The sequence below is a fragment of the Nanorana parkeri genome, unplaced genomic scaffold (genome assembly GCF_000935625.1).
Source record: "Nanorana parkeri isolate BGI_ZX_2015 unplaced genomic scaffold, ASM93562v1 scaffold711, whole genome shotgun sequence".
Lineage (NCBI taxonomy): Eukaryota > Metazoa > Chordata > Amphibia > Anura > Dicroglossidae > Nanorana > Nanorana parkeri.
In genome coordinates, this window is record NW_017306979.1 from 498,110 (window position 1) to 514,708 (window position 16,599).

At 41.7% G+C, this 16,599-nt stretch overlaps 1 protein-coding gene across 1 annotated transcript in view; it reads right to left on the reverse strand.

The window, feature by feature from the left end:
- The window catches only part of POLR3H (RNA polymerase III subunit H), a 42,244-nt gene that overhangs the window by 17,750 nt on the left and 7,895 nt on the right, over window positions 1–16,599 (reverse strand). The window contains exons 2-3 of the mRNA XM_018563913.1: window positions 8,007–8,136; window positions 1,031–1,127 (exon numbers count right to left, since the gene is read on the reverse strand). Of these exons, the coding sequence (XP_018419415.1) occupies window positions 1,031–1,127; window positions 8,007–8,136 (227 nt within the window). The remainder of the gene's footprint in view (window positions 1–1,030; window positions 1,128–8,006; window positions 8,137–16,599) is intronic.

The following is a 16,599-nucleotide window of genomic DNA, read 5'->3' on the forward strand; positions in this document are numbered from 1 at the left end:
CTTTTTTTTTGCTTACAAGCCCCCCCATGTGATAGCAGATGGTGGTGACAGGTACTCTTTAAGGTGATGATCAATTCTTCTAGGTACACTTGCACCCTTTTTTGTAGGAACTCGGCAGGTAGCATGTTCCAAACATCTTTGAGAACTAGCCACAGATCTTCTGTGGATGTAGGCTGCCTCAAATCCTTCTGTCTCTTCATGTAATCCCAGAAAGACTCGATAATGTTGAGAATAGGGCTCTGTAGGGGCCAAACCATAACTTCCAGGACTTCTTGTTTTTCACGATGAAGATCTTAATGACATTGGCTTTGTGTTTGGAGTCGTTGTCCTGCTGCAGAATACATTTGGTGTCAATCACACGCCTCCCTGATGGTATGGCATGATGGATAAGTATCTACTTCTCTATTTCTCAAGGAACCTCCACCATGCTTCACTGTTGCTGGTGTCCTCAATTCTGAGAAATACAAGCATATACCTATCCATCATGCCATACCATCAGGGAGGTGTGCGTTTAACCCCAAATGTATCCTGCAGCAGGACAACGACCCCAAACATACAGCCAATGTAATTAAAAACTGTCTGTACCGTATATACTCGAGTATAAGCCGTCCCGAATATAAGCCGAGGTACCTAATTTACCTAGAAGAAATTGATGCTGTTTTGAAGGCAAATGGTGGTCACACCAAGTATTGATTAGATTTGGATTTCTCTTCTATTCATTTACGTTCCAATTTTGTTAATTGATAAAAATAAACTTAACACTTACCACAACCACATGTAAACACATTTCAATATTTCCAACAAGAGCTGAAAAATCAGCTTGGATAGATGTCTATCCATATGTGTCCCAATCTGTCACGCACTGGATGACACAATTATAGTTGATTAGGAGGCCCAATCTTATTCTATATAGGCACCTTTAGCTCCCACAGAATAGTAAAAAGAACTTTCATGTAACAATAAAGAATCATATATTGCTTCCTGTTAGATTTCTTAAGGGCAAGAACACAGAAAGATGTGAAGAACGAACCTTTTGTGTGAGAAGCTCCATCACCAGGGAAAATATAGGAGTCTTCCAGCTTGGTTATGTCAAAGAGACAGATGCAGAGACCCACATTATAGACAACCTAGAAAGAACAGAACAGGTTTCACTACATTGTATAACTAAATTTTTGAACCAAGGAAATTTGACTATTTACTATGTACAAAAGATATAGATGGTCACTTTTGAAATTGTACATGGGAACACAGGGTATAATACAGCCGCAGCCAAAAGTTGTAAGGTAACGTCCATTTACAGAGCAAAGTAGCTGAACCTAAAATGTATACACACAGCTGAAAGAGTCAGGAGTTATTAATTCCCCTCCTTCCCACTCCCAGGCAGACTTATGGAGTTTCAATAAGAGGGAGTCTGAAAGAAAACAGCTTCTGTTGTGCTCTCTTTAAACAATCCATAATGCACGGTTATGTGTGTCTATCCTGTATTAAATTATGGATTTGTAATAATAATAATAATAATAATAATAGTTCATTCACCTGTTAAAGATAGCCCCACTGAAGAAAACTGAAGAACTGCTATTGGATATTTAAAATGCAATAGCAGGCTGGCTATTGCACCCGCCCACTGTCTGCTGTCAATCAGCATTGGAGGACCTGATGGAGATCTTTCTCCTTCAGGTCCCTGGGCGAGGGCAATAGCCAGACTGCTATTGGCTATTGCAATTTGAAATATCCAATAGCAGGCTGGGTATTTTTCCCCAGCAAAAAAGTAAATAAAAAAAAAAGTTTAAAAAAATAAAATTAAATAAACTAAAATTAAAAAGACCACATTTTTTTTAAAGTGTAAAAAAATTTATAAAAGCAAATCAAATAAAAAAAACAAAAAAAATAAAAAAAAAAACCCAAACTTAAAATAAAAAATAGAAAAAAAATTTGGTGTTATTTTAAATAAAAGGTTGGTTATTTTGTTGTATTGGCTTAGAGTTTTACAATTCACATTATTTTAAATCCATGAAAGTATCGTATTTTGCGCTCCGTAAGGCGCACCTGACCATAGGACGCAGGGAAGGTAGGGTTCTGTGTAGTTAGTGATAGCGGAGACAGGTGGAGCTGTGATTACAGCGCCACGGTCTCCGTGATCACACAGAGCAGACGAAGAACGGACATTCTTTTTGTATTGTTCATTCAATTGTATTGTTATGTCTTCCTTATATTGTAAAGCGCTGCGCAAACTGTTGGCGCTATATAAATACTATGCAATAATAATAATAATAATAATAATAATTAGAAAGTGCACTAAGCCCTGCATTTATATACTGCACAATACTGTGTCCCGACTTGAATGTCAGTGGAAACATCATATCTATTCCAGATAAACCAGCGTTTATAGAAGGGTACTATTTATCACATCACATGATGGAAAAGGGTTTTTGTTTGGATGTGGGAGATATTTTTTCTTGTAAAGAAACCAATAACATGCAGAGAAGAAGTTCAATTAAGGTTACATCTGTTGTGGAAATATTATATGGAATGATGTGGACATTGTATTGTAGGATGTGTGTGTTTTAGGGATTGTCATCTGTCTCCCTGTGTCGGATGTAACCGAGGAGCAGAGGGTACTTGGGTTGAATCGGGACCAGTGGTAAAATCATCAGTATGAAAACCTTCTCCTGGGCTTGGAGACAAGTTCGCAGTGTGTGGAGGCGTTTGCCGGTTTGTGAGTACAAAGTGCAATGCGCTGGGCTCCTTGCCTTTAAACGTATGTACACATTAGCGAAGCGGAGGCCGTATAACGAGATGCGTATTATACCTCTATTGCGGACTGCCCTATCCCTTTTGGATACATATCTGCTTTTATAAGAAGACATTGATAATCTGCCTTGTCCGTATACTCGTACCGTAGAAAGATAACCGCATTAGCAATGTCTCTGCAGATAGTCTCAAACCTGTAAGAACAAGTAGAATGATCGTACTAGATACTGGTCACTCTGAGCAGTATTGAATGGAGTCGATGCTGACGATGATGGGGGATTGGCGACCACATGGCTGTTCGGCCATGTTGGTGTGCTCTCCTGTTCCTTTTGATATGTACCTGTACTTGCTGGGCTGACTGGCTGATGTTGTAAAGACGTCTCCCACTGGGTGTCGTCCTTTGAGCTTAATAAATGAAGGAGCTGGGGGGGTCTGTTCTGCCCCTTTCTACACTGACTCCACGATGAAAACATGACCTGTGTCCTGACTCTACATGACTCTGCGAGAGGTACTTCCAGTCCTTGCACAAAAGAGCTTAATACAACTGTGCTTTTAAGCACAGGGGAGATTCTTTGTGTTTGACATACTTTAACCAAGCGAATTTCCATAACACATCTACTTTGGTTGCCAGTGAGACTGCTTTTTCTGTGAATGAGTTCGTACACAAGCGAAAGTAGTAGATCAGTTTGGGCTCTATCCCCAGTCTCCGTGGTGATCAGTGAACACTATGTAGTTAAATATGCAGCTTACGCTTATCCCTGAAGAAGTTCACAGTGACAACAGTTAGGCCACAGCTTGACAACACACGTACATAAACCTGGAGGTAAGTCCCAGGTGATTCGCAAAGCCTGGAATGGAACAGTGGCTGACTGGGTCCATAGTATAGAAGGCCATAACCATGATAAATGTCATTGCTTATGTGCACAGGAATATGTCAATGCATTCTTAGTCTTAATAAAGTATGCTGGATGGACTTATGCTATGTACCATTCCATATTCCTTTCTTTAAAACTAGGGCTGGGGAAATTAATGATTAATTCCTCGATTAATCGTTAAACTTTTTGATCGATTAAAATTCTTTTGATCGAAAATTAAAATACTCACCTCTCCGCCGGCTTTCGGGAGTCAAGTCGGAGATCTGGTGACGTCACGGACAGTATGCACTATGTGGCTCTCCATTAACCCCCCACCACCCCCATCTCGCTCCCAGAAATGTGCCCATTGAAATTTACTGATATTATGTTGCAATAAGGTCCTTAAATGAAATGGAATGGACAGGTGCTGCTACTTCAAATATTAAGCTAATACTTATGTTTAAATCACCCTTAGGGCTTTGCTGTTTTACTATGCTACGTAAATACATTTGTAATCCAGCACGTTATTATTCCGAGTTGCCCCACTCAAGCGGCGGCCATATTGAGTGGGGCACGTGAGATTAATAACGTGCTGGATTAGTGTGATCCTAGTTCATTTTATTACTTCATTGTTGTGCTGTATGTGTATAGGCCAATGTAGTTGGATCTGTATGTGCGCTATAATCGAAATTAATCGATTGAAAAAAATTTCGATTAAAATCGAACACGACAATTTTAATCATTACCAGCCCTATTTAAGGCAGATGAAAAGCAGTTGAAACATCCTTCCAGTCTACCCCAGGATGATTATTAACCCCAGAAGAGGTATAGAGCAGCCTGACTATACTAAAGTATTTTACTTTAGTATGTAAAATAGACAGATTTTTCAGACACTTGGAATGATTAATAATTTGTCTTGCTTTTTCACTATATGGTCAGTATGACATATTTAAGTTGCATGGTATTTATAAGGAAGGTGTGCAAGCATATAGGATTAGTGTGAATGGGCACAGATTCCTGTATTATGAGATTAATCTATTCCCCTAATGTTTGACAGATTAACCACAGCCATGGCTGGTTGCAAGCAGGGCGACATGCTTTTCCACATAAGATTGGAATGCAATTATTTCTTACAATTTGGGGAAGGTGCCAATAATGAATAATAAACACTCCTCCACCGCTGCCATTATTCACACTCCAAAACACCGCTTTCACCTCCACTCATGAGTACCCACAGACGACCTCTCACCTTGTGCCGCCCCAATGGGGCATAGAATATGTTATTACATTAATGTTAGTAGAAGTTTTATATAGATTGTTTTCTCTATACCATTTTCTATGGACGTTTTATATGTTAGTTCCTATGCTGCCATCTAGTGGCCTTTGGTGATAATGCACCTGTTTTTTCTGTATTCCTTTCCTCATGTGATGACACATTTCCTCTGAGATCTACTTATACAGGCCAGGCATAGAGGTCTCAAGTGATAAATCGCTATTACAACAATCGGAGTCAGAATACACCTGTTTATTAGACCTCAAATCAATAAGGTCCAGTATCACAAACCCCTTTTGCCTGCTGGCGGGCGGTATACACACTTCACGTAGGATGGCTCTGTAGTGATCACTGCTCTCACTACGTACCGGCTACAAACCCGATCCTGTTTGCATCTCCGTTCACCTTTTGGCTTCACATTTAACAACGATCCAAACCTCTTTTCTTTGTAGTGTACCCGCGCATACAAGAGATGAAACAAATCCCATAGTGCAGATAACCGATACACTTTAAAACTTTTATTCAAAATCTACTCACAAAAAACGACGCATATAACCAGTCATATACAAGGATGATTATTAACCACCGCAAGCTGATCTGTGCACTCCCCCTGCTCGGTGTCCGCTACGTTCCTCAAACATTTTTGTACCAGTAAACTTATCTTCTGGTTCTCGGGTAGGTCTGCATTATCTGGTCATTGAAATCTATGCCATCTTCATGCAGATTACATTCATGGCCCCAAAGAGGTTTTTGGGACAGGCCAAAATCCCCTAAATTTGCATTGAGGTATCTGGGTGGATAGATAAATGGATATACATGTCTTTTTTGGCCTTCCATTTAAGGGCTAAGATTTCCTCATTCCTCAAATCATGTGTAGCCTGTGCCCCTCTCACAAAGCTTGTATAATTTCACCTCACACTTGGCATGTTTACTGGGCAGATACTGCTTTATCATACTTATGCCTGTGAAATGTATCATGGACTCATCAATGCAGCTATTTTGCTGGGGGGGGTGGGTAACCTCCCCCCCCCCCAAAAAAAGTGGTCTAATTTTAACCGAGCCCATCATATGGGCGGTCACTTTTAGAAGGGCAAGTTGAATTGTCGCTGAAATGCAAAAATCACATTATTTTATATCTTGTCGTGGACATGATGACATAATATAGGGCCATGTGGTGGATTGGCTGTGTAGATACCGAGATGGTCTGGCATAAGAGGAATTGGGAATGCTCGCAATGAACTGCTGGTAATAAAGGTTGGTTTGTTCGACAATTACAGTGAATAGTTCATCAGTAAAAAAAACAAAACAACAAATTGTATAGGTGCAAAATTCTCAGTTTCCACTCTAACTCCTGGATGTGCAGTAAATTGGGGGGTTAGCCGTTGCTGAAGTAGAGGGTAGCCACAAGGAGTTTGAAAGTGCCTCTGGTACACCGGTACGGGCTCTCTGGGGCCTAATTCTTTTGGCAAATGTTGGATCACCCCACTACCAGTGCTTGCCACTTCATAGGGATGTGTTGCACTGCTGGTGCTTGTCTGCTGCATTTCAGCTGGATGTTTGATGTTTAAATGGCACAGCACGCCTGGCTCTCTTAGCAGGGACAACTTCATCTTCTGAATCAGAGGTGGTTAACAAGTCGCTGCTTTCAACAGGTTCATACTTTGAATCAGAGTCTGTGAGGTCTCTCCGGTGCTCTCATCATCATCACACCAAAACTGGTTGTGCTTTATTGGTACCCGATGACACCATACAGGTACTACTGGCAATCAGAACACTGGTTGCAGTTGTAAAGGTAACTACCAGCAGTACAAGTATGGTGTCAGCAATCAGGACATTGGCTGTAACTTCTGACACTGTACTGGTACGGCTAGCAACCAGGACACTGGCTGTGCAGCAAGTTCCTGCTGACACCAGCACTACTACTGCTGGTAATCAGGACACTGGTTGTAACAGCAACTGCTGACACCATACTGGTACTGCTGGTAATCAGGACATTGGCTGTAAGGGTACCTGCTGGAAATCAGAACACTGGTTGGGGCTGTAAAGGTACCTGATGACACTGTAGTGGTACTTCTGGCAAACACAATACTGGTTGTGCTTTATCAGTACCTGATGACACCATACTGGTGCTGCTGGTAATCAGAACACTGGTTGGGACTGTAACGGTACCAGTACTAACTGTAACTATTTATTTTCTCCAGATTGCAAGAATTAGCCACAATGCAAGACCACAACAGTTTGTGAAAAGTGTAAATGAGTGCTGGAATAACGTAGAATCTTACGTTCCCAAAAATCTTTTGAAAATCAATGCTAGAATGAAAGGAAATGGTGGATATACCAACTAGCGAATCTTTTTGACTTGTAGTATATACAAGCATATATCTAATTTACATTTACACTGCCCAGCCAAAGAAAAAAAAAAGTCCATCTGGATTTAAGGAGGTATGATCTGGGGTTGCTTCAGTTGGTCAGGTCTAGGTTCAGCAACATTATGTCCCCACAAAATGAGGTCAGCTACCTACCTGAATCTTTTGAATAACCAAGTTTTTCCCATCAATGGATTTTTTCTTTCCTGATGACACTGGCATATTCTAACATGACAAAGCCAGGATTCATCGGGCTAAAATTGTAAAGGAGTGGTTCAGGAAGCACGAGACATCATTTTCACACATGAATTGGCCACCACAGAGTCCAGAACTTAACCCCATTAAGAATCTTTGGGAAGACTTTGCACAGTGGTCGGACTCTTCCATCATCACTACAAGATCTTGGTAAAAAATTAATGCAACTCTGAATGGAAATAAAAGTTGTGGCATTGCATAAGTTTATCGAAACAATTCCACGGTGAATGCATGCCATAATCAAAGCTAAAGGCGGTCCAACAAAATATTAGAGTGTGTGACTTTTTTTTTGGGCCGGGCATTGTATTAGAGAATGCACGTAGCCTTGTTAGAAATATAATCTGTATGACATTTTTTACTTTATTAGTTTTGTAAGAATGATTAAACACAGTTCAGTGCACATGTACCAACGCAATAGATAATATGGATATGCAATGATTGTTGGCCTATGTTAGCTTAGTACAAGAGGAGCTATATTTCGTTTTTCTAAAAGCCAACGTTGCTCACCTTATTTGCCAATTTCTTGTTTAGTTCTTCCGCGATGGAGTCATTCAGCTTACGTTCAAAGTGCCATGGAGTTGTCCGTACAGTGTCCACCATTTCAACTAGCACAAACATGGTGGATGGTGGTAACAGACTGTAGATCAAAATAATTGAGGCAAATTACTCCACAAATTCAGTATATTTTTTCAATAAATTCACATTAGTGTCTATTTAGTAATAATGATCTTATGAAAAAGTTGTACATGCTAGGACTTAAAGTAGTATTAAAGTCACTGTTTCTTTAACTGCAATGTAATGTAGTACATTGATAAAGCAATGATTATTGCATGTGCAAGTATTTACCCACTTTGCTATGAAACCCATAAGATGTGGGCCAACCAATTAACTTCAGAAATCCCAATTAGTTGATAAAGGTATACCTGTGTGCAATCAGAGTGTCACATGATCTGTCAAAGGACGTCAGTATAATTACACCTTTTCTGAAAGGCCCCCCGAGTGTCAACACCACTAAGCAAGCAATATGAAGATCAAGGAGCTCTCCAAACAGGTCACAGACAAAGCTGTGAAGTATAGACAAGGACTGGGTTATAAAAAATTTAAAGTTTGGGATTTTTTAGCATCCCATGGAGGACCATGGCTTAAAAAATAAATAAATAAAATATATAAGGTTACACATATGGGAGTTCACCAAACAGCATTTGGCAGACTTGCCAAACACATGGAACAATGTTCCCGCGTCAGATGAGACTAAAGGTGCCCATACACCTTACGATTATCGTACAAAACTTTTCGTCCAATGATCGAATAGTCGTACGATTTTCATACGGCAGCCCCATCCTGCCCCGATGATCGCAAGAATCATTTAGCCGTAATTAACAAAAAGCACCTGGAGGAAAATGCGGTAATTGATTTGACGGATTTTCGTTAGCACAAGCGCAGTGTAGATCGTACGACTTTTGACGGACAGAAACGCCACCAACCTTACGAAAACTGTACGATCTAGCAAAGTTTTCAAACATGCTTGACCGTCAAAAGTCGTAAGATTTTACAGTAATGTCGGTCATACGCACATACGATTATTGGACGAAAAGTCGATCGCATACGAAAATCATCCGATAATTGTAAGGTGTATGGGCACCTTAACATTGAGCTTTTTGGCAACATGGGAAACACCATGTGTGGTGGAAACCCAACACTTTCCATCACCCAAAAAAACGCCCCCACAGTGGCATAGTACTAATGAATGGCACTTAATACTGGGCAATTCTTGAAAAATGTATAAGTGCCTGCACTTTAATATCTAAATAAACATCCAATACCAATAGTCATAAGTCATATAAAATCACATACAAACAATAGTGATATTTATACATTAAATGTGCTATAAAATCACTTAGCCCATACAGGAAAAAGTGTTTAAACCACTAGTGGATAAATCCACAATAGAGTATTATATGCGATGTGATATTGAATAAATCCGCTCCAGTGAGGGTAATAAAGTGTCAAAATAACAGGTCGTTACACTCAAACAATCTGGTGGTAGTTGTGGTGAGTACAGGATTGATTTTATTACACACATGGTGAATTAAGGAGCACTGAAAAATATACAGAATATAAGTGTTGTGTAGGCAAGAAAAGTTACTGGGTTGTTTTCTTACACTAAATGGACTTGGTGATTGTTTCAGACTATAAAACACAAAGGGGGTGAATAGCTTCACAAAGCACTGTAAGTGCTGTAAGTACATTAAACACATACACATCAGGAATTCAATGTATGTACACAAACGCTAGAAGTCTAGTTAATAAATTAGAAGAGCTTGAACTTATGCTACTCGAAGAGGACTTCGATATAGTGGGAATAGCGGAAACCTGGCTAGACAGCGCACATGATTGGGCCACCAATACAGAGGGGTATAACCTGTTCAGGAAGGACAGAAGTGGGAGAAGGGGGTGGGGGTGGTGGTTGTATGCATTTATGTTAAAAATAATCTAAATATGCATATAAAAAGGGACGATATCACGTCAAATAGTGGAGAAGATGTGGAATCCTTATGGCTAGAATTAGAAATAATGGACGCTGGTCGTAAACTAATTGTGGGTATTTGTTACAAACCTCCAAATATAGGGGAGGAGGGGGAGGCTCAACTACAGTCCGAAATGGAAATAGCTGGGAGGGCAATGTAGTCGTGATGGGCGACTTCAATTATCCAGATATAAATTGGGCTAATGGAACCTCAAGTTCAACAAAGGCGGGCCACTTTCTGAACGTTGCGAGACAATTTCATGGACCAGATGGTGGAGGTCCAAACTAGGAAAATGCCATCCTAGATTTAATCATTACTAATAATGCAATATTAATATATTATTAATTAATAATTATTATAATAAAAATAATAATTAATATAGAAATATTAATATTATACACATTAGGTTATATTTATAACCTTTGCTACATTCGTAATAAATTAGTCTTACCACCAACACCGATTCTATTTGTACACATACGAACTGCAATCTTGTGTCACGGTAGACTGTACTCACAAGGGTTCACTCACATGCACCAATATTACTATTGTAAGTTAATACATGTCTTTGATTAGATACAGGGGTTTTCTAATTGGAACACACTTAACACTTGATTGGACCATATCGACTATAAGTCATGCAATATACAAATTGATACAAATATATCTATAGGATTGGTTTAAATGTGGAGATATGTAGGAATTTTGGCCCATAACTACAATTTATAGAAACATCCTATCCTCTTTATCCAATAGGTTGATAGATTAGGATTACTGCGCTACTGGACTGAGGCCACTCCCTAATAGATGCCTTCTGTAGAGACATCCCAGCGGGGCAGGCTGGGCCTCCGTGAAGTTTCCCAGGCGTTTCTCCCATTGATGCACCGGGGTCCCAGGCTGGAAGAGGGATGGGGTGGGGTGGTTGGCTGTGCTTTAGCCACCTGATCATCTTGCCCCTCCTCATATTCGCTTTTATCTCAGGCACTGTTGATGCATGAATGTTAAATACCGGTCCCCTGAAGAAGCTAAACGCGTTGGTACAATCATGTTATTTTTTATATACAAACGGATCATGTAATTTTGAACAATAATGACTACCGGTACTATCATGCCAGTTATGTATTTGGATTTTATATTTTTGTATATTTGATGATTATGGCTTTTATTATGTATATACATTTAGAAGCAATCGGCCTGAGATTGTATTTTGTATTTTATATTCAATAAATTTATACAATTTTTACATATGCATGGGTCACACCTATCTCTCCACAAACCCTCTTTTTTCCCCTTATTTTTCTATATTCAATGTATTTGAGGGGGGGAGATAGTACAGGGAACCCATGTTGGGGCAATCCACGATTTTTCTTTTAACAAATTATCCATGTCATCCAAAGAAAATAGATGAAGAGGATGGTTAACTGCCTCAGTGTCCTCTAAAGTTTCCCCCTCCTCTAGGGAACTATCAGAAGAGCATTCAGAATCCTCTTTCTGTTATTCCCGAATGGTTTTCAGAATTTCCTGAAAGGGGACTGGACCAGCAGACACAACTGACGAAGCAGTGATCGAAAGCAAATCTGTAAAGGATGTTTTAAGAGATTGCACTGTTGCTGCCATTTAAGTCCGTACAGTAGTCAAAGTCCTGAACATCAATTTCTGAATACAGGGTTCACAAAATGGTTTTTCATAACTATTCAGCAACTTAACGTTACAATTGCTACAGCGCTTTTTAACTTGTTTAGAAGCAGAGGTGGGAGGTGGAGCTGTGACCTAGGCCATTACTTTCTCTCCTATAGAATCCTATATGGAGGCATATAAGCATACATTACTATCTATAAAGTAATACAGACTACCAGAGTCCCCATCACCTCACTGAGCCAGGCCCCTGAATAAGATCACTTACCCCCTTCGACTTGGGCACAGGAACGACCAGGTTAGCCTCTTCCTCCATCAGGCCTCGGTGGTCTGCAGTCCCCACTACGTCCCGCGGCGTCGAAATTACACTGCTGCTTAGTCAGAGGAGAAAAACCAGAACGAGGCTTGAAATGAAAGCCCAGCCCCATGTCAGCCACGCCGCCGCCACTGGGAGACCGAACCCCTGCACAAGCAGGGAGGACCGGACAGGGCACCAGCCAGGAGGAAATCGTCCCCGGGAGTCTGTCCCTATTCAAAAAAGGGAAGAGTCCCGGTCACAACAACATGGGGATAAAAATAACACAGAAAGTAGTAAAAAAGGAGTTAATAATAGTGGGCTCACTCCAGTCAATAAGACCCTCTGTGGTCACGGCAGGCAAAGCTGGCCCTCAGACATCCAGCAGAGCCACACAGAGGGGGGACCACTGGCCTCAAGGCCATTCAGTCGAGGGAAAAAACAACAAATATTGCGCTGACCCGGACAATAAAAAAAACTAAGGAACAAGCGGGTGGGAGGGGCTTTTTAATCTTGTTGATTGTGTTTACTGTAGACTGAAGAACCAATCATCTCTCAGGTTGCTGTCCTGGAAGATGATTGGGGGGAAAAACATGTTTTTGTCCTCCACCAGACCTTTATACATCTAGTCATGAACAGACAAAGACATTTGCTATTCATGAATGTCTAAAGACTCGTAAATGGCTTTGAGGGGATCGTCCACATCCTCCAGCGACATCTCATACCTTGGGGTATAGGTTTGGGAATCCGGTCCCGTGAGGTCCCTTCCCCTGGGGAATCTGCCTCACTAAGCTTAGCCAAAGAATCATCATCCGTCACCTCCGTTTCACTGTTCCTGACCTCTGTTAAATGAACTGGAACAGAAGGCATAGAAACTGTGCGTCTCAGGGATTTAAGGTCTGACAATAAGGTTTTGAACGACTGAAAAAGGTAGATGAGAACTTCTTAAAACAAGACATGAAATCCTTAAAGCTAGCAGAGGATTTATCACGAACCAATTTTTGTATACATTTCTGGCACAGACGTTTGCTCCAAGTGCTACTAAGTTTAATACTACAAGAAGCAGAATTTCTGGAGCCTGTGCCTAATAAAAGATACATAGAAAAACAAAAACTTTCAGGACCTAGAAGTTTTCTCTGTGCACACTCTACCCCTGAGAACCTATGCCAAAGGAATAGGCTGTGAACCCACCAACTATGGACTATTAGCCAAAAAGGAATAAAATGGAAGAGTAGCAAAAGGAAAAGGAAGGTGTATAAAAAGTCCCCTTACACTCAACCACTCCCCAGTCAGGTAAGAATCAAATGACAACCGCAGAGATTCCTTACCTGAGCCGGGCCGGTGCCGCCAGAGCCTGTCACTCCCACCGCTTCCCCTTCTGTGGAGAGCATGCAGAGTATGCAGCAGAGAAACCAGCAAGGATGCCATGAGTCCCAGCTTTGCGGCCGAAAATAGCGTCTTGCCCCCTGCCGGACCAGAAGTGACGTCACCAGAAGCTTCGCCCCTGCTCAGTGCATTTCACGGGCCGGAAGCACTGCCCGAAAGCTTCCGCTCCCAGCCCACACACAAATATTGACGGACTATTGGAAGGACCGCCTTTTTAAAGCGTGACATGTTTGTGTTTCCTGCCTCTGGGGGTGGAGTCATGCTCTCTCATCTGCTGTCTTGGAAAAACGGCTAGAGAAAGACTTATGCTGCATCTCATATACTACTGGTGCAATTAAGCCTTTCAAGAAAATAAAGATTAATTTTGTTAATTACCACCATCAGTCACAATTGTTGCAGGAACCACTAACCCTCACTACTACTGCTATTAAACACTCCTCTGCTCTTCTATAAAACCCATTAAAACCCAACTGAACCCTATTACTGTAGTGAAGTCAGGCCACATATACATTAATAAATCCTGGGGGTGGTTATTTGTATAACTGCTAAGTGCCGCTACAAGGCTTAAAGTGTATGTAAAGCCAAAACAGTTATTAGGTTTTGGATAGACCCAGGGGCGTCCCGAGGCTGGGTGACACCACCGGCATTCGGCTCGGCTGTTCCGCTCGGTCCCTCAGAGGGACCGAGCAGAACAGAAAAAGAGTGAAAAAAGTAAAAAAAGCAAATAGAAAACACAACCACGCCACCAAAAATCGTACGACCTTATAGTAGAAGCTGCACGCTGCCCATACACACATCCTCATATGGTAGTGGTGAAAATTATCAGTGCCCCCCCAGTTTTGACTGTGGTATCTTATCTGCACCCTGTTAACATAATATAAAGCTAAAGCTATGTTATAATTGCTGTTTTTTATATTTTGGACTCTTTATTCTAAAGAAAAAATTTGATTTCATAAGCTTTAAGGGGGCGTGGTTGGGGGCGGACCAGGGCAAGGTTTGGTGGGACAACTGGTGGAGAGTAAGGTTTTTGCCTGGCTAGTAGGTCTAGACTTGAAATTTTAAGCCTTGCTATTGCTGCGATTTGTTGTATTCCTCCATAACTGCTGGTATTCTGCATTGCGCCGCTGTATAATGTACTATATTGCACACCACACTTTTTTTTTTTAAAGCTTGCTGCCGTGATTGACTACAATCTCAATACAAACTAGTAGTCCATCACTGGAGCCTTTTTTTTTATCCGATTAACTGATTAATCAAATGTAATAATCGGCTAACTAATCGATTTTGAAAATAATCGTTAGCTGCAGCCCTAGCAAACACTTCTCTAATCAACAGTACTCTCACTCACTCGCTGTTTATTGGAGCGGTGTTTGAGAAGGGGGATTGCATGACGCATCACTGGGGAGTCGAGCCACTGCTTTTGTGTGCGAGACCAGTAGTTTGACTTTCCCAGTTGCTGCCAGCATGGTATTTTAGAGTCACACTAAACTCAGATCAAAAAAAAAAGGAACAACATTTTAATTACGTTATATGCAGCCTGACTGCATTATAGTAATAATGAGGGTTCATTTGGGCTTAAAACACAAAATTGATCATATACTTACCAAATTCAATGCTACTGACACAAAGCAGGCACCTGCAGATGCTTAGATGTCAAGTCTTGTAGAGTGTAAGCAATTCCTGGAATGCCCGAGTGCTCTAAAAAATACACTTTTTTCCTGGGTTTACAGTCTGGAGCCTATTCCTGCCCCTTCTTATTGCAAAAAAACTTAATAGCCAGTAAGGCTGCGCCCTTCACAGTAAAGGGCCACTAGTGAAGCTTACAAAAAGGTGAAGAGGCAAGGCCAGGCACCCAGCCCATCAGTCTAGCAAGTAAATGTATTTCAGTCCACCAGGAGGCAGCAACGCAAAATCCTATTCTTGCTCTATAAGCATGTCATGGCTGCGTTTTAAAGCTGCTGCATAAAAGGGAACAGATCTTAACCACTTGCTGACCAGGTGTTTACACCCCCTTCCTAACCAGGCCATTTTTCAGTATTCAGCGCTGCAGTACTTTGACATTTATTCTGTCATGCAACGCTGTACTGAAATTAATTTTATACCATTTTTTTGGGGGACACATAGAGCTTTCTTTTGGTGGTATTTAATCATCACGGCGGTTTTTATTTTACTATATTAAAGGAAAAATTACTTAAAATTTGAATTAAAAAAAAAAAAAGGAGTTTTTTTACAGTATGTAAGGAAACAATTATTATTGATGAAACAAATGGTCTGCGCTATCGAAGAAAAAGTAGTGAAAAAGAAGAAAAACCGGACTGGCTACAAGCCGCTAAAACTCAGGCCCTTGGGGGGCGTGGCCAGCGCTTGGGACGGATGGCTGCTTGAGACGGAGCTCCGTGCCCAAGCAGACGGCGGACCGCGACAGTCACCACATCGGGACCCGGCATCATCTCCCCACTTACCCCAATCACATCAGGGGAAGGTCCGGACATGTCCCGAAAGAAAAAGTCAGGCGCTCGGCCCCAGAAAATGACGGCACGGCTTTTTTAAACCTGCGGGGCCGCAAGCCACAGCAAAATGGCGCCGGCCAGCAGCACTCCACGCCGGTCACCTCCCACTTGGCTGGTAGAGGGGATCGGGACGCGGACATCAACCGCCGGCCTGAAGGTAGGAGTCACCCAGGCCCCGAGAAGCCTCCTAGGCAGCCACAGAGCCCATCACCCTCCCAGGCCTCACACCAGTCCTCATCGATTGCCTCAGGCAGCCCAGAAAAATCGAGGCCGCGGCTTTCAGGCCTAGACCACCAGGGGGAGATAGAGAGCCCTGCTCTCCTGTCCAGGGATGACACCAGAGAACTTGTGACACCTATTAACTCGTTCCCCACCGCAGGCAAGCCTCTGTCAGATTCTACACTGAAAGATATGTTTGTGTCACTGCGCAGCACTATCCATTCTGACATGCAGCAGCTTGCTAGGCAATTTAAAGCGGAAGTGCAGGAGGTAATGGGCAGAGTCTCCCACATTGAAGAGAAGCTGGGGGATTTTGCCTCTACTTTCAACGAACTAGTGGACGCCCATAATGACAGAGAAGACGACATAATATGGCTCAAGTCTAAAATGGCAGATTTGGAAGATCGCAATCGCAGAAACAATCTCAAGATTAGAGGCATTCCTGAGTCGATCGGCCAACCTGAACTGACTGGATACGTTCAGGCACTGTTCAAGGCGATCGTACCTACGCTCTCAGACTCTGAACT